The sequence below is a fragment of the Lutzomyia longipalpis genome, chromosome 1 (genome assembly GCF_024334085.1).
Source record: "Lutzomyia longipalpis isolate SR_M1_2022 chromosome 1, ASM2433408v1".
NCBI classification, from domain to species: domain Eukaryota; kingdom Metazoa; phylum Arthropoda; class Insecta; order Diptera; family Psychodidae; genus Lutzomyia; species Lutzomyia longipalpis.
This window is the reverse complement of record NC_074707.1, coordinates 45,359,193-45,381,711: the sequence shown is the minus strand read 5'-3', so window position 1 is coordinate 45,381,711 and position 22,519 is coordinate 45,359,193. Positions and strand designations below refer to the sequence as shown.

Sequence of the window (22,519 nt, the reverse complement as noted above, 5' to 3'; positions counted from 1 at the left end):
AGAATACTAGCACCAAAAAGCAGCACTGCGGTGGCTTTTGGAACTACCACACTAATGGCGCGAAATTCAAAATAATAATAAAAGCGCTTTTTCATGCGAAATAATTTATATTATTTTTCCATTAATTTGTGTGTTTAGCATTACATTAATATTTTTGCTACATCTTTTGGTTCCGTTAAACAAATTAAGAATACGCCTGCTTAAGTATTCTTGGACATTTAAGGATGGAATCCACATGATTTTCTTCTTTTTACTCGATAAATAAAATAAAGATTGCGTTTTATTATCTAATTTTTTAATCTATTTTTTTTAAGTATTCTGTATTAGAAATATACTGACGGTTTTCTAAATTTATTAAGCTAAATCTGACTAAGCTCACAAAATCTTTTTCATTAGCACAAAAATCTAGCCCCTGGGTTTTTGTTTTGATATGTGATAAAATTTTTTATTCTTTTATCGCATTCGTACCAATCAGTTGTTTTTCCTTTTTAAATATTCAGTCGTTAATAAGTTTAATTTCTTCTTCTTCTATTTTTAACATTAAACGTGCAGGTGTAGCCATGAAGGTATTTATGTAAAGGTATTAAGTAAAATCAGAAGAAATTATCGAGAAATAAATAAAATAAATAATTTTCCTAAAATTAGACAGATTTTTGTTTAAATTCATAAAACAAACCTAAGAAAAAATCAATTTTCAATGTTTGAATTTAGGGTGTTCTTAAGAATCACAGCTACCACAAGTTTCCTCCTTAATCTTGTTCTTTTTTTAATTAATTAAGTCTATACATTTTTTCTTTTTATCAATCACACACACAGTTCCACAATAATGTAGTGAGATTGTAAATAAGTCCATAGAATTTAAGTACAAATGTAATAATTTTAAAACAAAAAAGTTCTAAGGGGCAAACTAACAAAATAATTTGTAAAAAAAAATTAAGAAAAAAATAAACATTCTTTGGTTTGGCTAAAAAGTCTATCAATTTAACAAAGTTTCTCTAAGCGAAACAGACTAGATAGAGAGGGTTAGTATATAGAGAAAAAAAACATATTGCACATAGAGCTCTCTCCTCTAAGGTAGAGCCGAGAATGAACATCTAAGAAAAAACATTTAACGATTACATTTTTTTTCTTCTTCTGCTAAATATTCAATCGCGCTTAAACACTTTTTTTTCATCTATTTTAATATTAGACACGTATAGAAACAGAGAGAGATAGAGATAAAATAGTAGGTAAGGAGTATTAAATTGGATTTTATCATCCTTTTACAGATCTTTCATTACTTTTTTTTTCTTTTGAATTTTTCAAAGCATTTTTCTGGATTTTTTTCTTTGCGTATTTTGAGGAAAAGAAAATGTTAATTAAGTACCTAATTTACGTTTAATTTTGCCTTTTACTTAAGTCGCTGCGTAACATTTGCAAGAGCCACAGCAAAAGCCTGGAGGGCTGAGAAAGGATACTGGAAATCCAGCGTGTAAGCATTCCCATCAATTCTGCCAAATTGCATTACCTAAATACGGAAAGATTTACGAAAAAATTATTAAACTTTCAACGAGAAAAAAAAACTTAGGGGAGACCGGGGTAAAAAAAAGTCAGTGGGAAATTTTCAAATGCCGCAATTTCTCCCAAGTTATATTTGTCCAATATTTACATGGATTTCTAACCTAAGATTAAAAAAAGAAGAGCTTCTAACCTAACATATTCACATAAATTCAGTACAATTTTGATTTTCTGTCTCATTCATTCCCATTGAATGTAAACGTAAATAAGTTAGGTTAGAAATTCAAATAAATATTGGACAAATCAATAGTTTAGAAAAATCTGAAAAAATTATGGTGAGAAGCCCTACCAACCTCCAATATTTGACTGCAATTTGGAGATTAACCGATCAGTATTTTAGGAGTTAAAAAACAAACAAAATTTTGGGCACATTTCCCAAACCTTTGCGTATTGAGAAAAGCCCGTTTTCCAAAACTTTTCTTTTAGCGATTTTCCAATCTGATAATTTTTCTCACTAGCTGGGTTAATGTAAAAAACGTTGCTAAGGTTTATTTTTCACTATTTTTTAATGATTTTTCTGTACAATTGTTTAAATCAAAACATACCTACCCCTTGGTAAATTCGTGTCAACCCATGTAAATCATATCATTTGTTGCAAAATTAGGCCAGTAGAATTAGCGGAAAATGACCCCAAACTTTTAAATAAATTCGGCCTAGCCAAATTTTGCACCATTTGATTCATAAAAATATAAGAAATTTTTTAATATTTACGTGCATGCTCTAAAACGTATGCTCATTTCAGAAAATGCGTTTGAAAAATTTTTCATACATTTTTCCATAGAAGCCATTGAAGCCGATTGAAGCCATTGAACGAACATGCAACGTCGCTGAATTTCGTGTTCCGAAAAAGTATGATTTGACAGTTGAGAATTTTCGAGTAAATATTTTCATTTTTGTGAGGATTTTTTTTGTGAAATAATGTGTGTTTACTTATTATTTCTGCATTATCTCATGTAGGAAGTACTTTTTTTAATCCTCGTTATAATTTGTTGAGTGGAAATTGTAAAAACTATAGTATTTTATGTGGTTTGTGTGAACAATTTCTTGGAACCCCCCAGTGACGTCACTTGTTCGTTCAATGGCTTTGATGGCTTCTATGGGAAAATGTATGGGAATATTTAAACGCATTTTCTGAAACGAGCATAAGTTTTAGAGCACTCCAGTAAGTATAAAAAAGTTTCTTATAATTCTTTGAATCAAATGGTGCAAAATTTGGTTAGTCCCGATTTATTTGAAGGTAATTTTACATCTCAGCTGGCCTAAATGGCGTGTTTGAGAAAATCGCGAAATTCTCTGTTTTAGTGCGTATAAAAGTGAAATTTCTTGTCGCGGATCAAAAGGTGAGAAGTTTAGCTATCAACTACCATCAATCTTTCAAGTGGAAAATTCTTGGAAATGTCGGAAAATCACACCGACTTTATTTACCCCGCTGGTGTATAATATTTCCCGCCGAGTTTAAAAAAAAGTCAGAACCGGAAGGGTTCAGGAAAAGCTCGAAATCTCATATTTCCCGCGGAGATAGAGAAAAGTGGTCAAAGACAAAGTTGTATGCCAGGAAATTTCCTATGAGAAATAACCTATAGAGGAAATTTTTTTGCTCTTGAGGAATCCTGTAGATGAGGATTTATGCAAATTGACTCTATTTTTTACTCCGGTCTCCCCTAAATTTTAACTCACCTGCTTGCCGCGAAATTCAATTTGGAAATTTTTGGCAGACTCCTGGGTGACACGACCCCCAAAATCCAATTGATACACCTGACTATTTTCATTCCACATGGGTGCCTTGTTGTGCATCACAAATTCCCGTCTCAGGGGTGCAGGTTGGGAGTACGTTGAAGACGATGTCGTTCCATTCGGTTCGATTTTTCCACGTTTCAACTGCTCAAGAGAACAATTTGTTTTTTCTTTTAAAATTAATTTCCGGAAGGTGTAAAAAAAAGAGAAAGAACTTCTTACCTTTTGTCTCAATTGCGCTTTCTGAAATGTCTCCAGGTCACGATACTGCTTCCCCCCAGATGAGGTATCCTCCCCTGAGCCACCCTGACCCAGTTCATCGTCCGAACTCTCCGCGGGCTGCTTCTTCCGTTGCCGTCGATTGAGGAGCGGTGAATTGAGGATATGCCTAATGGGTGAGGCACTCTGATGCCTTTTCCCCTTTTTACTCGGTGCCGGCGATGCTGGACTACTCTTTGGCAATTTACTCGTATGCTGCGGCGATGGTGGCGTGAATCTGCCCTCATCGAGATCCCTCAGGCGACTTATGATGCTTTCCAAAGTTGTCAGGGCTTGCGTATGGAGGGACATTGAAGTTCTCTGTTCCACTGGAGTTATTTCCACTTGATCATTATCATAGAATCGCAAAGAATCATCCCTCTTCTTTCGCCTTGGCGTATTATTCTTCCTCTCTGCACTTGGGGACTTTTCCTGCCTGCTGTTGGAATCTCTGTATCGGTGCTTCCGGGAAAATAGTGGACTATCCGTATAGCTGGTAATGACCTCTGTACGTTTATTCTGCAACACAGCACTTGTTCTAATTTCTAATCCATTGTTATTGGTTGAATTCCCCCCAGCACCACCACCATCCTGTCCAGCTGAAGAATATTTCCGGGGTGTTGCACCAGTTTTACTCTTCCCAACCATACTGTAGTTATTGTTGACACTAACATTGTTATTCACGAGACTCTCATGACGCTGCCCAGGAGATTTGCGACACGATAGGCAAACACTCTCATGGGAACCCACAGTGGGGGTTATCTGCTTGCACACAGAACACATTTTGGGCTTTTCTCGCCTATTGAGGATTGGTGTACGAGAGATGAATGAATTCATTGGAGATGCCTTTGATGCTACAACACTATCTTTCGATGAGTTTCCCACCTCCCCTCCTCCTTGCTTCTCCTTTCTTCCCGAATCCCCGGCAATTTGTTGTAAATCACAAAAATCCAAACTCTTTGATTTTCCACTTTGTTGCAATTTTGGACGATTTACATCCTAAAAAATATTAAATTTTTAAAGAAAATTTCAGTAAAAAAAGATTTTCTTTTGTCTTTTGGCACTTACATCGTGATTCTTTCGATTTTTCCGGGGTTTTCGATCAACGAGAATCAGTCTCTTATACGGTGTATCCCTCCGGAGCATGAGTAGAGCTGAATCAGACGGAACAATTTCCACAGAATCCAAATACCCCACACTGCAGCTTCGTGTCATGGCATCGGACATTGCGGGAGCAATTGAGAGCACTGTGGGTGTTCTTCGCATTGTGGACGTTGATGGGCCGGATGTATCATTAGCCGGAGCTTCTTCATCGATAAATTGCAAATCTTTCCGCCTTCCAAAGCGCCCCAAATTCTCCTTTTGCTGATTCGTCCCTTTCGTCTCGAGGCGCTCGAGATTGAGATTGAGATTCAACGGAACGGGATTTACGTGGGAATTCGTGCGTGATGGCTCAGATATGAGAGCACTCTTCACTTGATGGACATTTGTGGTGTAATCCGTGGACGTGGAGTAGCTCATTAGGGTTGTCTGTGCAGCCGGGGGACGATCGAAGATGATATCACTCGGAGCTACGGCATTTTTGGGTGATTGAAGTGTTGGCACGGATCCTTCGCAGCACAATGGGGAAATAGCATGACGTGACTGCCCGGAACTTGAGGAGCTCCGTGAGTAGGGTGTAACGAGATTTGTGTAGCTCGGTCCCGGACGGGTGGTTGCTATGGAAGTTACAATTTTCTCCGGTTGACAACTTGCTGCCACCTCCGTTGTATCAGCATACGGGAATTCCTCTTCGTACGATTCTGCCTTTGCCAATGCAGCTCCAGCCGATGAGAAATTCGCGATATCTCCGCGAGGGGAGAAATTCTTGAGTCTCGTTGTAAATCTATTGGGTCTCGGGGACATGGGAGCAATTGGTGGTGCTCCCTCCTTGAGACGTCGCGGCTGACTCACAGGTGGTGGTGAATAGACCAGCTGCTCTTCCTCGTCTTCGCTGAAAATGTTGGGATTAAAGGTAGGATCTGGGCCTGTTGGGTAGTCATCCCGCAGTTCTGTAATCACCAACGTCATTTGCCGTGGTTGCAGATGCAGCAGAGACGTCTTGTACGTTACTTGACCCAAATTAGCCGGCACAGTCTTTGCAATGCCGTGAATTTTGAATTTAGTCCCCCAAATATTGGATGTTACCTCCACGAGTTTCACATCTTCCGGAAGGGTGTCCACATACGCCAATTCATCACTTCCCTCACCCCCAGCACCACCCTCATTACTTTGTCCGGATTTATCAGATCCATTTTGGGCATTATTCGCACCTTTCCGCCTCGAGCGGATCTTCCGACGACGCTGAAGACGCGGCGAACCACGACATCCCTCATCCAAATCACTCTCAGATGATTCCGAACGACCCGTAGTTGTCCCACCACCGGTCGATTGACTCGACCCCGATGAACTTTTACTATCCGGTGAATAGGGAAAAAATATCGAACTACTCTCCACTTGTGGGTCAAAAATAACAAACTCCGGACGTATCTTGGAGGTACGTTTCCCTTTGAGGAGCGGCACAAGCCCACCCAAATACTCCAGATAGAGCGTATAGCACGTGCCTGAGCTTAAATTCGAATCGTCATCGTGACGGATCATTGTGCAATGTAGTCGTGTGGAACAAACTGGAGGACGAGAAACAAATTCCCTCAGGGATTTTGCATCCGGAACACAACACTGAAAAGAAAAAATTGATTTATTTCGCATTATCAATTCATTTCATGCCATCATCTCTTCTCTATCCAATTGGCAACGTCTTAAGCTTCTTTAAATCTTTCTTTTATTGATGCAACAATGTGCAAAAATTCATGAAAACTTCCTATTAAAGAATAAAATGAAATATTTTACTTACGCGTATCGTTTGAGCAAAAAGATTTCCAATGAGCGATTTAATTCGTGACGGAAGTGGAAGTCGCGCCAGGAAGGCCTCAGATGGTAAACTACTTTGAATCTGAAGGCGACACAGCAGCTGAAGGGAGGCAATTTTTCTCGATACCCACGCAATGTGCACATGATTCCCCGTTGCAATGAAAATCCTCTTATCATTGTGCCCCCATGTGAGAGCACTCACAGGACTACTGCTATTGGGGATACGCGCACTGTACAGCAAATTCCCATTTTCCGTGTAGAATTTCACAAAATTCTCATACACCGGACTTGCGGGCGTGTCCAGGAACTCCGAGAGATTCTGACACGTCCCCGCCACGGCGAGTAATTCACGTGAATTGCTCCATTCCATCACAATCCCCAGGAGATCCGTACGAAGGCGTATTGGGGAGACATCATCGAAGGATTTTATGAGATAAATATAGCCATTTTGGAAGCTCACTGCTAGAACAAAGGATCTCTTTGAGGCATTCGTTACACCTGGCTCAATGTCTTCCCCCTCTTCCATTTTGAATTTCTCACACGACCACGACATCCCCGTTATCCCCACATCGGCACACAATTGAACCTGAGACACCATCGCCCCATGGACATCCATCACAATCATTTGACCCTGAGTTGTTGCAAAGTACACCTGGCAAAGGAAAAAGGGATAAATAAGCCCTCTCCTCATCATTTGAGCAATTAATTATCCTTTTTTACTTCTTCTGATCAAACAGAAAAAAAGAGATAAATTAATAACACACCTGTTGATCATCAGGTGTCCAAATGCCGCACGTAATTGTAGCATTGAGATTAAGCATTGATGACCAATACCGCTGCCCTGCCACGGAGCCAACGAGCACAAATCCATCCTGGTAGCAAATAAGGGCCATTCGTCCATCATGTGACCACGCAAAGTGCGTTACGGGTGTATTGCGATCATTTATCAACTCAATTGACCATCGTCCCTCATACTTAATCCAAACAAAGATAATCCCGGAACTGTCGCACGATGCTAACTTCTGATATGGCTCATTCCACTTCACAAGGATAACTTCTGCACGATGACCACGCAAATTGTAATTTGTTCGCAGTGGGAATTCCATATTCTTCTTGCAGTGTGACGTTGAGAATGTTACACCAACAATCCCACGGATATTTCCCGTGGCCAACCATCCCTCTTGATAGTAATTTGTCCTATTTAATTTCCATCCTTCATCCTGTTTTTTTTTGCCATGACATCGAATTAAGGCAAAGAAGTATATTATTATTCACCCAATTTGTCAAATAAATTAAAATAAATAAAATTTATTTGAAAATAATGTTTGTTTGGTAGGAAAGAGGTCGTTTTCTTCTTTCAGTTCTGTGCTCCTTCCCTACACTACCCTCAAAAAGTTAATAAAGGGGTAGATTCCGATACTAATCTTTTTTTTTCTTTCCTTACAATTTGTCAGTTATAAGATTTTTGGCATTCTATTAAAAATCTTATAAGATTTTGACATTTTATTTCTTTCCTTAAACAAGTTTCTGAAAGAAAATTACTTTTCCAATACTCTTTAAAATCCTTTCTGACTATTTTCTGAAGCAACTAATTCTTTGTTTTTCTTTTATAGAACCACAATAGAATGATTCAAAAATTCTATCTGTCGAAATCTTACAACAAATTTTTAAGTTGTTAGAAAAGAAAAGATTTTTATCAGAATCTACCCCAAAGTAGCAAAATTATAACACAAAAATAGGTTATTCTTTTATAAAAAAAATATTACTACTTGATAGATTTTGCTGAATTTTTTTAAGAACTTAGAATACATGAATAACTATTATTTGAATTCGAATTTGTTCAAATCGGTCAACTATCGCCTGAGTTATAATCCAAAAATATATTTATTGGGGTTCACTAAAATGGCTGCCACGATTGAACACCTTGACCGACTTTAAAAAGTATACCAGATTTAGGAAGAAAATTAAATTATCTTTCCAACGATTGTCTATTTGTCAAAATCGGTACACTATTATCCGATATGCAAGTCGTTGAAATGAAAATTTGTTAAATTTTGAAAAGAATCCTTTGCGATGGTTTATTGAAATAACAGCCAAAAAACCGCTTAACAGATTGTCAGTTTTGGAAAGGTGAGAAATGTACCTTTCCAAAACTGGTAGATTTTTGTAAATCAGTTAACCACAGCCGGATTTAGAAACATTTGAAATTTACCCTAAAAAATACGTATTTTTGCTTGCCCGGAAACTTTTTGAGGGTAGTGTAAGAGAAATAAATTTTCCTTTATTTTTTTTTCGCTTCCTACACATCTCAACGTATCGTATGTACCAATTTTCCTCCATTAACCAAGTCTTTTTCCCTTCTTCTCTTAGCCCATTTACGAGTGAAAAGTAAGGCATTTATTTGCACAATCTCTTGTCAGTACAAATTCTGAGTTTGCCTCCGGAGAGAAGGAAATAAATCGAAGAGAAAAGGTAAAATTGGATTCGTTATTTAAAACACCTCTTTGGTAAAAAGAACCTACATTATATACATTCATATTAAATCGTGTGGATCGTGGAGGAGTTTTTCTTTCTTATCTACTTTGCAAAAAAAAGTAGGTAGTTCAGCGGATATAGATGTGAACAGAGAAGACAACCCTAAGGGAAACCATCTAGAATATTTCAAGAAAACAAATTCTCAAGAATATTTTAACAGAGAAATTGGGGAAAAAATGTCTCGCCAAAGCAAAAAAAAATTCTTCAAGTATTAGAGAGAGAGAAAAACCTGCCCTTGTCACCACAAGGAGGGTTCTTTTCTCACCAATAACCACCTTTCCCTTTTGCGTTTTCAGGCGAGAAAATAGCTAAGAATTTTTGCTCTTATTACCCTTATTCAATTTTCATCCGTTTCACGTCAAATATAATCCAATTGATAGGGTGTGTGATGGAAAAGTGCTTGTGGCAGGTATTACTCATGTAGAAAAATTAACTGAGAAATATCACGACATGGCGAATATAGGAAAATATACAAAATTTTATGAATTTAATTTTCACAAATTCAATAACACTTTTCCCCCCTTAAACATAATTTGATTACAAATAAAATTAAAATTTTCAATAATTCCAATAACTTTTACACAAAGAAAATGAGTGAAGAGGAAAAATTTCAGTTGGGTGAAAATTGACACACATACTTTGGCTATTTTTAATGAAGAAAAAAGAAAAGATTTATGGCAGTTATAAGTGTCGAGGCTCTTTTTTTAATTTTGCTATTTTTGCACAGATTTATATCAGTGCGGTAGAGCTTGTGGTGTTAATGACATTGATAGAGAAGTTTTCGTATAGATACCTGCCTTGATTTTTTTATATCTAATTTAATCAATTTAATATTTTCGTTTGAAGAATATTTAATAAATCAGTTGTTTATAAAAGAAATATTGTTGAAAAAATCTTAAGAAAGAGATATTTACATACTTAATAATATATTTTTTGTCTAGACAAAAATTAGCGCTAGTCTTGATCATAAATATTAATTAAACTAATCAATCATTCTAGATATGTATGTAATTGTCTTAACTGGAAATCATCAAATACTGATAAAAAATCTATTGTAAGTCAGAGTATAAAACCCCCAGAGAATTTTTCAATAAGCTCAGTCAGTACTTTTTTTTTGAGTTGGAATTTTAAAGAGAAAATAGTTTTCTAAATAATTGAAAATGAAATTAATTCTTGGAATTTTCTTTTTTGCATTTATCACGATTATTTTTGGCCAAACATGGGTTGGAGTTGGAACTCGTCAACCGGGAGAAATTAATCTTGGATTTGCAGAAAATTCAACAACAATTACGCAAACTCCTCAAAATCATACCGTTGAACTCCTTTTCCGAGGTGTTCCTGGAACCAACTTTACCTATGCTCATGTCAACATTTATCCCGTAAGATAGTTTTGAACATACCTATGCTGTAATATTCTATTAATGTGTTCTCTTTCCTTCTTTAGAATTTTGATACATTTATTCTGAATGAATTTGGAGAATACTACAATGTAATGATCAAAGTGATTCTTTCAAATACAACGTATTTGAGTGCCAACATGTACGTGTATGGATTCCTTCCTGGTTTTGGGGAAAGAGTTGTAAAGGAAAACCATTTGAGTGAACCAAAAATTATAACAGTGTATGGAAAACAATAGAAAATAAATAAAAAGCCGGAAATGAAAATCAGTTTATTTATTAACCTTCCTTAAGTCGTTTTATCTCTGTCGTAAGATCGTTCTTCTAAGTAATTTACGTATGATTCTTTAGAGTCGTCATACCTATTCTTATCAACAAAGAAAGTACCTACACTGTGATGAAATTCGGAGAATACCTTCAAGAGTTTGTCGATTATTAATAATCAATCACCACATTATCTTCAAGAAAGATAAATTTCCCATATTGAGCAATTTCGAACGTCATAGATGAAAAGATAATCAATTTTTTGGAGTATAAAACTTGAGAAAAAATTGACAAATTCTTCAGTTATTCAGTACTAATTGATTAATTGAGATCTAATTCAAAAATGAAGTTCTTCTTCCCCGTAATTCTTTTCGGACTGTTCGTCGCAGCAGTTGTGGGTCAAAGGTGGATAGGAATTGGTGAACGTCAACCTGGTGAAACTCTTTTAGGATTCATTGAGGATTCATCCACATCAGTTACCCCACAGAATCACACTTTTCAACTATTTTACCAAGGCGTACCCGGAAATGTTATCTCATACGTCCACGTCAATATTGATCCGGTAAAAAAATGACTATTCTTTAATATTTTACAAAGAAAATTTTATAAAACTCTCTTTTCTTCATTTTAGAAATACTCTCAACTCCAATTTCCTGTTTTGGGTCAATTTTACGATTTCTGGATTACTATTTTCTTAACCAATACGACGTATCTCAGTGCCAACATGTATGTCTATGGATTCCTTCCTAGCCTCCATGAAAAGAAGAACTTTAAACTGCCTATTCAAGAACCAGAAATTATTACTTTGAATGGAGATGATAATTAGAATATTCTTTGTGAGATAATATTAAATTAAAAAAAATATTACATAATGCTTTAAAATAAATAAAAAAGATATAGGTTTTAAAAAACTTTTTTAGTCTTCAAAGCATATTTTAGACCCCTAATATTACCAGAAAAACAGTATAGAGAGCTTCCACAGAGAGCCCCCTCTGTGAATTTCTTCCTTCTTTCATATTATTCCATTTTGATCCAACATTATATTGAATATTTGATGTATGTTGGATATTTCCTCCTAATATATATTTTCCTCGTTTTTTTTTCTATCACATATAAATCGAAAGCTGTATCGAAACACAAACATTGCAAGGGGGGAGTTACCACGAAAATGGGGATGAAATGTGTATAATGGTTAATAAGAAAACGTTTCGTGTCTGGAGATTGTGTGTGGCATGAAATACATGTGCGACAAATTCATTGAACAAATATTTAATGTTATATACAGCACAAAAGATTCTCCCGAATAAAAAAGAATCATTATCTACAAAGAAACATCCCTGGAATATTTTAATCAATTTACTCACGATATAGAGTAATTTTTTCTTCAGCCAAATATCCTTTCTAGAGCTTTAGGGGAACTTCCTTAATTCAATTTAAAGTGAATCTTTAACTTGTAGAAATGTCTACAAGTTATTCTTAGTCTCTCACATTTGCGCGCACCCCCTTTTGTTAATGATTGATTTGTGAAACATGATATAAATAATACCTCTAAACATTTTCTCACATTTTGACAAAACAAAAAGGGGAGGGATGTATGAAAACTTTGAAACTCAAACATTGCATGTGAATTTGAGCGAGGTTGTGAAGTAAAGAAAATCCAAGAACTTGGAATATTTCTATTTAACATGAAAACTCCTTTAATTACATTCCCTCGATTTCCTTCCCGTCTATTCAATAATATCCCTTTATGTATTTATAAAATATAATGTGTTACGTAGAGGTATATAAAGTCAGTATATATGAATTGAGAAATGTTGGGAAGTAATTGAAAATGTAAATTCTGCGACGAAAAATATACAAATTTTCAATTCAATAAATTTTATAGCTTTTAAAAATATTCTCTTTTCACTTTTCGATGCAGTTTTCTCTCTACAGCAAAAACTTATTTATGGAGATTTAATGCATAATTCGCATGTTGAAGGTTTTTATAAAATACAACCCCTTTACATACTATACATAAACCATAATCAATTATATACACATAATGTAAGAGCTTGACCCCAAACTCCCCTATTATATTAAAATATTGATAATTGGAGAAGAAAATAAATATTTTTTAAATTTAAATTAAATGATTTGAGAAGTATTTTATATTGTGAGACATTCGTGGAGATTTTATTTTATCACATAGAACCTTTCATTCGACTTTATTCATTATAACCTTTGGTAGCCTCAGGTATGCAGATAATTACACAATAGAAGATAGAAGGGGTGCAACCCCCATTAACTCCATAAGAGAGTGTCTGTGAAAAAAAGCCTTCAAGAATGAATGTGCGACAATGATGTGACTTTCATTGTAAATGAGGGTGTGGTATGGAAGGAAACTAAGAGAATCGCGAATACCTCTTTATCCTTTAAGTGCTGACTACTTCACTTAATACTTGATTACAAAACCCACCCTCTCCCTCATTTTTAGCGGCGCAAGCAAAGACACAAATTGCCGGGAAGGTAATTTAGAATACATTCGTGTATGCGAGGAAAAAGTATTACTGAAATGGAAGAATGAATATATAACATTTTTCTCTTTCAACACCTACAGAAGCAACACCATCTACCTACCTATATATAATATGTGTTTGAGATGGGATTTATCAGTAGAAAGCATCTTCGAGGGGGGTGTGAAAAATTTAATATTACAATTTTGAATTTCTCAACGGGGGCGCCATTTATACACACATAAGTATAGAGAGGCTGGTGGAAAATGAAGAAAATGTATGCGAATATTATTATTACAAGGTGTCACGAAACGACCATAACTTTCCTTTTAAAATTCAACTTGCAATTTCACTTTGCTCACATTTTGCGACCTTCATGCTTTTAATCCTGCTTGAATTGCTTTCGCACAACCCCCCACATCAAGCTCTCGAATCTCATAGCACTATCAAAACAATTTGCTTGCAATTTCCTGTGTCTGCCTCATATATATAGCAGAGAGTTTTAACATCAAACTCAACAGGAGCAAACACACAGAACGAGACAGAGAGAAAAGCTGATCAATATTCAAGGTCTACCATGGCTAATTTTCCACATACTCTCACTCGAGTTAGTCAAGTAAAGTGGTGGAGAAGAACCTGAGGGAGTTGTTAATGCAAAAATTTTGAGTTGGCTGACAATCACCCTCAGGGTTTCAATTGGCTGCAATTTAGGTACGTACCGTCTACCCATACCCAACGTTTGGCGCAAAGAGTGAAATCATAATTGAAATGGTTGAGAGTTAATTTTTCAATTTCAATTTCTCCCACCTTCAATCTTTTTTTTTATAAAAAAATGTAAAATATATTTTACTAAATTTCTTTTAAAAAAATTGAGAAGTGAAAATTTTGCTATAGAGCTAGAGAAAAATTTAGAAAATCAATTCATTTCAAACCACCAACATTTCCCTGCAGAATAGAAGTTTAATTGAAAGAACAAACAAACAATATACTTCAACAAATATTCTGTCCATTCAATAAAATGTCCATTTATTTATTTTTTGTAATTCATCACAAATCAAAAAAAATCTCCCATGTTAAAGACTTTCGTGTAGCGAAAACGTTACAAAAAGAATGGATAAAAGTTCTTCGAAAGAATTCAAATTTGATCATTTGCCAAAAAAATTCATGTACATATTCCAAGGAAACTCATTTGTCCTTCTCACGAGGCATCCATACCAAAAAAAACATCCCTCAAGGTTAGATAGACGCTACATGGCCTCTGGACAGACATACCGGCGCTTGTCTAATGCTATATACATATACATACATAAATTCATGCAGAAAGAGCGAAATTGATGATAAAACATAATATTTAAAACAAATTTCATCCATAAATTCGCAACTTATTGTAGCCATAAAATATGTAGCAATACCAGTACTTGAGAATGAATTCAGCGATATGTTCCGCAAGATAGATAAACCTACAATTTATTAAGCATTTCGCAATCGATGAATTAACGAACAATTTACCAACAAGTGTGAAATGATTAGAGTGATAAGAACTGTAGATTTTGCAAATATGGTCATGTCACATTTCATTATCGCCTTTGACTGATGTTCAATGAAAGTCTGTTAGGTAAATCTTGCGCAATTTCCTTTTATTCTTTTATTTTTTGGTAAGAATAGAGAATTGTTAAATAAATCGAAAAAATATCTTTATTAGATTCTTAATGTTGTTAATTAGTAAACTATCTAACCACACAAAAAATTAAATATTTCAAGCAGACCCTTAAAAGATGATTAATTAAGATTTTACAAGAAGTTATATTGCACAAATTGATAAGAAATTCAATTAATCATATTTGCCAAAATAAAATATTTTTCCTTTTATCAATAAACCAGCTGAAGGAACCAACCAACAGTAGGGTGATAGGAGTAAAAATAAATTTTGGAAATCAGTTTTATTTTTAACCTCAAACCATGAAGTACTCCGTCGTAATCTTTCTCTTGGTGATTTTAGCCAAAAATTCTTTGGCCTATTCGGAAACTGTTACACTTGGTCAGAGACAACCTGGTGAGCAACTTTTGGGATTTGTCACCAATTCCACGCAATATTCCCCACAACCTGGACATCATGAGATAACATTAACTTTGGGAGCACCTGCTGGGTCATTTGTAACTTTTGTTCACATCAACATCTATCCGGTGGGTATTACCTGTAGTTTAATCTAACTACCTATATCTCATTGTTCAAGTGAAAATTAATAAATAATTTACTTCCTTAGGACTTCGACATTGTATCATTTCCGGTACATATTCCTTACAATGCAAATATAGTTATTCAAAACTATGCTACAACACATTTAAGTGCAAATGCCTATTACTACGGATTTGCAGCAGAATCACCTGAGGCTCTAGCTAAGGAAGATTTAATTGAAGTAGAAACCTACAGTGTGATTACTAAAAAATAAATGATTTGATACTACAGAAAGTTTTTCAATAAAAATTTCAATTAAAAGTTGATTGTGAATTGTTTTTTTTTAATCAAGTTTTAGGACAATAGTTTTTAAACTTTATATAATTACAAGTTAAAGTATAAAATTGTCATTGAAAGCAGGATTGTAGACAAAAATTTCTTCAAACAGGTTTCTTCGGATCCTTATTTTATTTTAAATACGTTAAAAATTAATTAAAAAAAAACGAATTGACATTTCTCTTCTAACGTTTGATGTCAGAAGCGTAGCCTAGAAATTTATTATTATTATTTTTTATTAGTACCAAAAAAAGAAATGTTTTCTATTGCATACGAAATGACAGATTTTGTTAATTTTAGCAGTTTTAACGATTGCTAATCGTAAAGTTTTTGACTTGACGTAAACTTTTAAACTTTTATGTGAATTCTAATGCTTGATATTTCTTATATTTTAACGTTTGGAGATTCACTTTCTGGCCATTTGATATTTATTCTAATGTCTGATGTTCTTTTTCTAAAGCTTGACGTATTCTATTTAAGAGATTGTTGAAGGTGTCTTAAAATTCATCGTTTTCAATGTTCAATGAATCGCTTTTAACGTTTGACATTTATTTTCTAGCTTCTGACTTTTTTGTAAGTGTTTAAAAATTCTATTTAAGATTTTTTTTCTCGTACACATATTACCCAGAAATAATTTCTTTTAAGGTCTGAATTAAAAAAAAAGCTGAAATGTCTTAACTTTTAGGGTGTTTAGACACCAAAATTTCCACCCTGTCTTCGTCTGATGTTAAGGAAAATTCACCTCTTCTAATTACCATAAAAATTTCTTAAAAATTCTTAGAACGAGATATTCTACATTTAGTACAATGTAGAAAGACAAAGGTAAGGTTTCCTACCTCTGCGTGTGCGACAATATATGTCGATCTTAAAATACTTTTATTAGTATGTAATTGACTCATGTGTTTGATTGACAAGATAATCCCGAATAAGGTAGCAGTTGGACTATATTAAGATAAGAAACACTCACGAGAGAAATTCATCATTTTTTTTTGGGTAAATCTTACTGCTGAACAAAAATTCTTGATATTGTGATAAGAAATTCCCCCTGAAAATTGATCGAGAGCATTTAAACAGCTCCCAAATTGAATCAGTGTGAAATCATCCACGAAAGAATTAGGAATCAAGTCTAAAAAAAAATCTTAAAATGAAGTGTATTGTGATAGTTTTAATTCTACTTTGCGGCCAATCTTTGGCACAACAAACAACATTTTCTTATGGGCAAGGGGAGGAAGGGCAGCATCTTTTGGGTTATGATTTTGGTGCAACATATACAACGGAAACGTCTCAACCACATCAAGTAGTTCTTCGATTTAGTGGACCTCTGGGCACACGAATTACACAAATTCATGGAAATGTCTATCCAGTGAGGCTTTAGTTTCTATTTTTGGGCTTAAAGTTGTTCTTTAAAAAGTACAGAGGGTACAAATTGTTATTAATTTATTTATTTAACAGTCTTGGACATTTGTAGAACGACCATCTGCCCTCCAGCATGAGTTCTACTTTTCAGTTGGGAACAATAACGCAACGTTCATGTGGGCTGATATGTATGTTTTTGGATTTCCACCAAATCCATAATTAAAGAATTAAGACTTTGAATTTTAAGTTCTTTTTTTTGTGGGTGAAAATCAGTTTTAAGATGATTAATTGATAAGGAAAAAAAGGAAGAATTCTACTCACCTCAGGTATATCATCTGGTACCTTTCCCATCCATGATAGTGAGAGAATAGAGCAATCGCATTTCGTGTTTATGCACCTCTCAAAATGCAGATGCATTTTCCTTCTCTCTCTCTTTTCTTTCTTTTAAAAATAAAATCACCTCACACCACCCAAACACTCCGTGTGGATGTTAATGGAATATGTTTTGTGTTAAAATCCTCGGTGCTTTATTGTTGGGAACTAGAATGTTGTTAAAAAAAAAGAGGAAAAATCAATCAATTTCTATGTCATTTCGATTGCTTTCAATTCGTTCTCATTTCTTTTTCTCAGCTCTTCCACAACATCACACATAGTGTGTCACTCCACCACCCAATCTATTCTAAAATGCCATCAATTTCGTAACAATATTTCACTATGCAGTTAGACACATCATCAAGGACTTTCTCTCTATAAATTGCACGCGGTCTTCATTTACAGAGGAATTATAAATTGAGAAAGAATCTTTATGAATATTTTAGTGATTTAAAAAAATCCCTAAATTACCATTATTTATGAAAATAAAATAAGGGATGTTCTCGCTGGAGAACACGTGTTGAATTTTTCTTTTGGAGGTTGTTTGCACTTGATATAATAAAGGCCATACAAAATACTTCTTTCTTGGCACTTTGTGGGACGTCTGGAAAGCTCCTTGAATATAATTAGAGAAGAATCATATTTTTTGCTTAAAGAAAAACTTATTTATTTGAAAGAAAAAAAAATCTTTTCTACAAAGCTTATTTATCACAAGAATTAAATAAAATTTTCCCTGAATTCTGGTACATTGAACAGTTGCACCAATGATTGTATTTATATTGAGGAAATATAAAATGTTCAATGTTTTATCGATTTATTGCGGTGGGGTTGTGATAAAATTAGAAATATCTACAAAACAAGAAATTAATGACAATGTAAAAGAGACCAACATTCCGACAGAATTTCTGTTCTATATAGCAATGAGAGTTAACAGAGATAATAGTCTGAGAAAAGACTTGTGGAGGGAATTGAAAAAGCGGAAGGACAGACTTTATCAAAATTGCATGATTTACAGTCTACAGGGGTAAATTTGGAGGGGGTGCCTTCTCCCATCGATCGATTCGGGGAGGAAAATAAAGTAAAATATAGCATTTTTGGCATCCACACAGTTGCCTCTCTTCCATGGCAAAAACTGCATCTTTCGGGAGTATTTTCCAGCAAAATTCTCAGATAATTTGGCAAGTTATTTTAACCTCCAGTGATTCTTGAATTAACGGAATGTGCAAAAGATAGTTTTGGGGAGTTTATAGTGCGAAAAATTCTCTCAACACCGCCGAAATTGAGCCACTTGTTGATAGATTGAAATGATGGGTATTTTCAGTGAAAAAATTTAATGATAAAAGTTATAAGATGCTTCAATCCCAGAGGATTACAGAGAAGAAGATGTTCGGAAGATCAACATCATTTTTTTTTGCTCAAAGATTCGCACATTTGCGTAAAGTTTTCTCAGGGATTTATGACTCGGGGTGGGGTGGCCTTGTCCTCGATTCAATGACGCACTAAATAGGGTGGAAATGGGGTGATTTTTTTTGTTGAATTACAATCAACCCTTTATCATCGAGTTGATCCTGCAGCAGAAAACAAAATGTTGCATGAAAGTGGAGGCGCCTGGTGATTGCTATATACTTCATCGACGTGTAGGTAGAAGAAGCTTTTTAGCCCGGAAACAGTGTTGCAGATGCCAAAAATTTCTCCCGGATGATTTGCTAGCTACGGTGTGTTGTCGCTCCCCAATCTGGGGGTGGTGGTAAACACTTTTTTCCTCTGATTCATCAATAAATTGCGCTTTAAATTGCAAAAGAGTTGGGAAAAAGAAAACACCGCAATTTCACCGAGACTAAAAATAATTTTTTTTTGTAAATTCCCCCGATTCTCACATCTCTCAACGACGACGCACCGACGTGGACTGCGCGTCGGGGCGCATATTCTGCCACTTTGGGGAAGAACACAAATCCAACTGTGCGGGGAGTGCAAGAATGGGGCGGAGGGCGGCGGCGTCGATGGAAAAAAAAACTTCAATTCACTTTTCTAACAAACTCCACGGAATTTCTCCATTTCCTGCACCATTTTCGCGTGCACTGACGGATTCTTTGGGATTTTCAACCACTTTTTAGCAACTTCCTGGACTAAATTCGCGTTGGGTTTGAGTGGAAAATTCACGGGAAATGTGAAAATTTGTCGGAAAGTCGTCAGTTGCATCACTCAATCACGTAAATGTTCATGCACTTGCGATAGCGGTACATGCGACGGGCGCGATGGGTTATTCGCGGTATTCAGCAAAATTTTCCCTCACGGAAAATATCATGAAAAACAAAATATGAAAATCGTTGGAAAATTAGTATAAAATTTTCAAATTGTAAACCTAGATCTTTGAACCATTTAATTGTACATAATTTTTACGAGCACTGTTGTAATTTGTAAAAAGTGAAGGCAACGTAAGATCGGCGTAAGATGTGTAACACTTCTAATGTACTTTACGACGTTGGCTGATGAAAAAGACGATGCAGGTACGTTACAAAGCCCACTGATTAAACGGGCGATATTGTTTATAAAAATAAAAACATTTTTTCTCATTTTCCTCACAATTTTCTTTGTTAATTAATACACCAAGAAAATTAATTAAAACGATGTAGTATCTGTCTCAGGGTCAATTAATGTGCACTTTACTGTAAAAAGTTTTAATTGTTCATACAAGAGAGAGGAAGGAAGTTCAAGCATTCACTTTTCCACGTCCGAATTTTGCACTCTAGCACATTGAATTTGTACTTTGCACTCATTGTTAGCTGATAAAGGTAATTCACACGAGATATCTCAAGATTAACAGCTCTTGAGGGTCAGGCAGGAGACGTGAGCAAAAGTCATAGAATTTTCTTTTTTTTCAACTTGTTAGATTTCTAAAGTTCTCGACTGTGAGGATGGATGTTGTGAAGGAAACAGGAAGACTTGTGGCTGGACGTGTCAATGGAGCTCTGCAGAATCGTGAACCATGGCAAATTGTGATCTTTACAACGACAACAGTCCTCGGGGGTGTGTGGTTGTGGGAGTTTTTCAATCAGGAAGAGAGTATTGTGAGTCGTTCGAAGAAGTACTTCTTCAGGATGGCCAGGAAGGTGCCATATGTGCAGAATAAGATAACCGAGGAGCTGGATATGCGTGCCAAAGAGTTTGAAGATAGTGCTATAAAGCAATCAGAAGGATTGCCATACATCACACACCTGCCAGAGCTGGGACTGAGTGATGAGAAGATTCTCTCCCTCGTGGATGATCACTTGAAGTTGGGACACTACAAATGGAAGGAGGGAAGAGTATCTGGGGCAGTTTACTACTACGACCCTGATCTTGTGGCTCTCACTCAAACTGTCTACGGACGAGCAAGCTATACGAATCCCCTGCATGCAGACATCTTTCCGGGAGTTTGCAAAATGGAAGCTGAAGTTGTCCGGATGACGAGCAATCTCTTCCATGGGGGTCCAGAAACATGCGGAACAATGACCACTGGAGGGACGGAATCCCTTATAATGGCTTGCAAGGCATACAGAGACTACGCGAGAGAGGAGAAGGGAATAACGAAGCCAAATATTGTGATGCCCGTTACGGCACATTCGGGATTTGACAAGGCAGCGCAGTATTTGAAGCTTCACGCTAAAACTGTACCATTGGATCGTGCCACAATGGCCGTGGATATCCAAAAGATGGAAGCAGCTATAACGAAGAATACAATTATGCTCGTGGGCTCAGCTCCAAACTATCCCTACGGGACTCTCGATGATATTGAGGCGATTGCCAAGTTGGGGCTAAAGTACAACATCCCCGTGCATGTAGATGCATGCCTTGGGGGGTTTGTAATTATCTTCATGAAGCGCGCCGGCTACCCACTGCCTCCATTTGATTTCCGCGTCAAGGGGGTCACGAGCATCTCAGCGGATACGCACAAGTATGGCTTTGCTCCGAAAGGATCCTCCGTTATTCTCTATTCCGACAAGAAGTATCGTCACCACCAATTCACCGTCACCACAGACTGGCCAGGAGGTGTCTACGGATCCCCGAGTGTCAATGGTTCTCGTGCTGGGGGTGTCATTGCCGCCACTTGGGCTACATTGGTCAGATTCGGCCTCGATGGCTACACCGAAGCCACAAAGAGGATTGTTGACACAGCTAAATACATAGAGCGTGGCCTACGTACCATGGAGGGCATCTACGTCCTTGGGCAGCCAGCAACATCAGTCATTGCCTTTGGGTCCCACACCTTTGACATCTATCGCCTCTCGGGGGCCCTCAGTGCACTCGGGTGGAACCTGAATAATCTTCAATTCCCACCAGCTTGCCATATCTGTGTGACTTTCATGCACACACGCGAGGGAGTAGCTGACAGCTTCCTGATGGATGTTCGGCAGCAAATCGCGGAGATTCTCAAGGATCCCGGGAAGCCAGTTGAGGGTAAAATGGCCATCTACGGCGTGGCCCAGAGTCTCCCGGATCGATCTCTTGTTGGGGACTTCACGAGACTCTTCCTCGATGCCATGTACTACACTCCACCAGTGGATAAGAAAACTCCCAAAAATGGATCCCTGGAGGGAAAGTAATTCCAGTGTGATGTACAAGACAATGGAGGTGAGTTTATTCTCTTAAGAACTTTTATTTTTATGATTTTACAATTTGATTTTTTCTCCTATCTTCAGTGCATTCCTTCCGGGTGTAGATGATAGATTTTTACTGGCTTTACGTGTGAGGAGATCAACATTTTCTGCATGTCTGACACCTTGTAAGATGTTGCTGTATGATATGAGCTTGTTTAAAATAAAAGAGAAAAAAATCTAGTCCTTAATGGCACATCACAAGGTATATGGAATTTCTTTTACTCAGCAGAAGAACTCTTCAACACTCTCAAATAAATTGTAGAAATATTTTTTTGGATAAATTCCACCTTCAGCATGTGCGGAGGGGGATTAAGGGAATATAATACTCTGCTTTGTACCTGCCTGAGATTTTGATGAATGAGCATTTTTTATTAATTAAGATCCCCTCCGTATCGCATTGATAAGGACACCACTGTTGTCGCGAGATGTTTTGATATGGGGCTACAGGTGGGTATAAAAGTCCAGGAAATTCTTTAGGACTGCTCAGTGTTT

The 22,519-nt window shown here is 36.2% G+C and overlaps 3 protein-coding genes and 1 long non-coding RNA gene across 7 annotated transcripts; 3 read left to right on the top strand and 1 right to left on the bottom strand.

Moving 5' to 3' along the window:
• Nucleotides 1–87: 87 nt before the first annotated feature.
• LOC129787739 (tubby-related protein 4) lies at nt 88–19,696 on the bottom strand. Of its 3 annotated transcripts, none has more exons than XM_055823490.1 (8): nt 19,017–19,696; nt 17,340–17,558; nt 7,224–7,679; nt 6,443–7,111; nt 4,618–6,267; nt 3,514–4,548; nt 3,235–3,435; nt 88–1,507 (listed from the first exon to the last, which is right to left on the bottom strand). In XM_055823490.1, exons 2-8 carry the CDS (start codon nt 17,433–17,435, stop codon nt 1,391–1,393), a joined length of 4,224 nt encoding a protein of 1,407 aa, XP_055679465.1. In that variant the 5' UTR covers nt 17,436–17,558; nt 19,017–19,696; the 3' UTR covers nt 88–1,390. The 3 variants fall into 3 exon arrangements, with proteins under 3 accessions (XP_055679465.1, XP_055679464.1, XP_055679462.1); XM_055823489.1 differs by having other exon boundaries at nt 19,223–19,696; XM_055823487.1 differs by having other exon boundaries at nt 19,268–19,696.
• LOC129787742 (uncharacterized) lies at nt 13,792–15,652 on the top strand. Of its 2 annotated transcripts, XR_008750258.1 has the most exons (3): nt 13,792–13,861; nt 15,150–15,334; nt 15,415–15,652. XR_008750258.1 is itself a non-coding variant. In XM_055823493.1 (2 exons), the coding sequence occupies exons 1-2, from the start codon at nt 15,110–15,112 to the stop codon at nt 15,598–15,600; spliced, it is 411 nt and encodes a 136-aa protein (XP_055679468.1). In that variant the 5' UTR covers nt 14,931–15,109; the 3' UTR covers nt 15,601–15,652. The 2 variants fall into 2 exon arrangements, 1 of the variants encoding a protein (XP_055679468.1); XM_055823493.1 differs by lacking the exon at nt 13,792–13,861 and having other exon boundaries at nt 14,931–15,334.
• Nucleotides 16,586–17,264, top strand: LOC129787743 (uncharacterized). Its single transcript, XR_008750259.1, has 2 exons — nt 16,586–17,025; nt 17,115–17,264. It is a non-coding gene; the product is annotated as an uncharacterized LOC129787743 (long non-coding RNA).
• A 194-nt stretch (nt 19,697–19,890) lies between the features above and the next one.
• Nucleotides 19,891–22,232, top strand: LOC129787741 (sphingosine-1-phosphate lyase). Its single transcript, XM_055823492.1, has 3 exons — nt 19,891–20,182; nt 20,281–22,001; nt 22,070–22,232. The coding sequence occupies exon 2, from the start codon at nt 20,306–20,308 to the stop codon at nt 21,971–21,973; it is 1,668 nt and encodes a 555-aa protein (XP_055679467.1). The 5' UTR covers nt 19,891–20,182; nt 20,281–20,305; the 3' UTR covers nt 21,974–22,001; nt 22,070–22,232.
• The last annotated feature ends 287 nt before the right edge of the window (nt 22,233–22,519 follow it).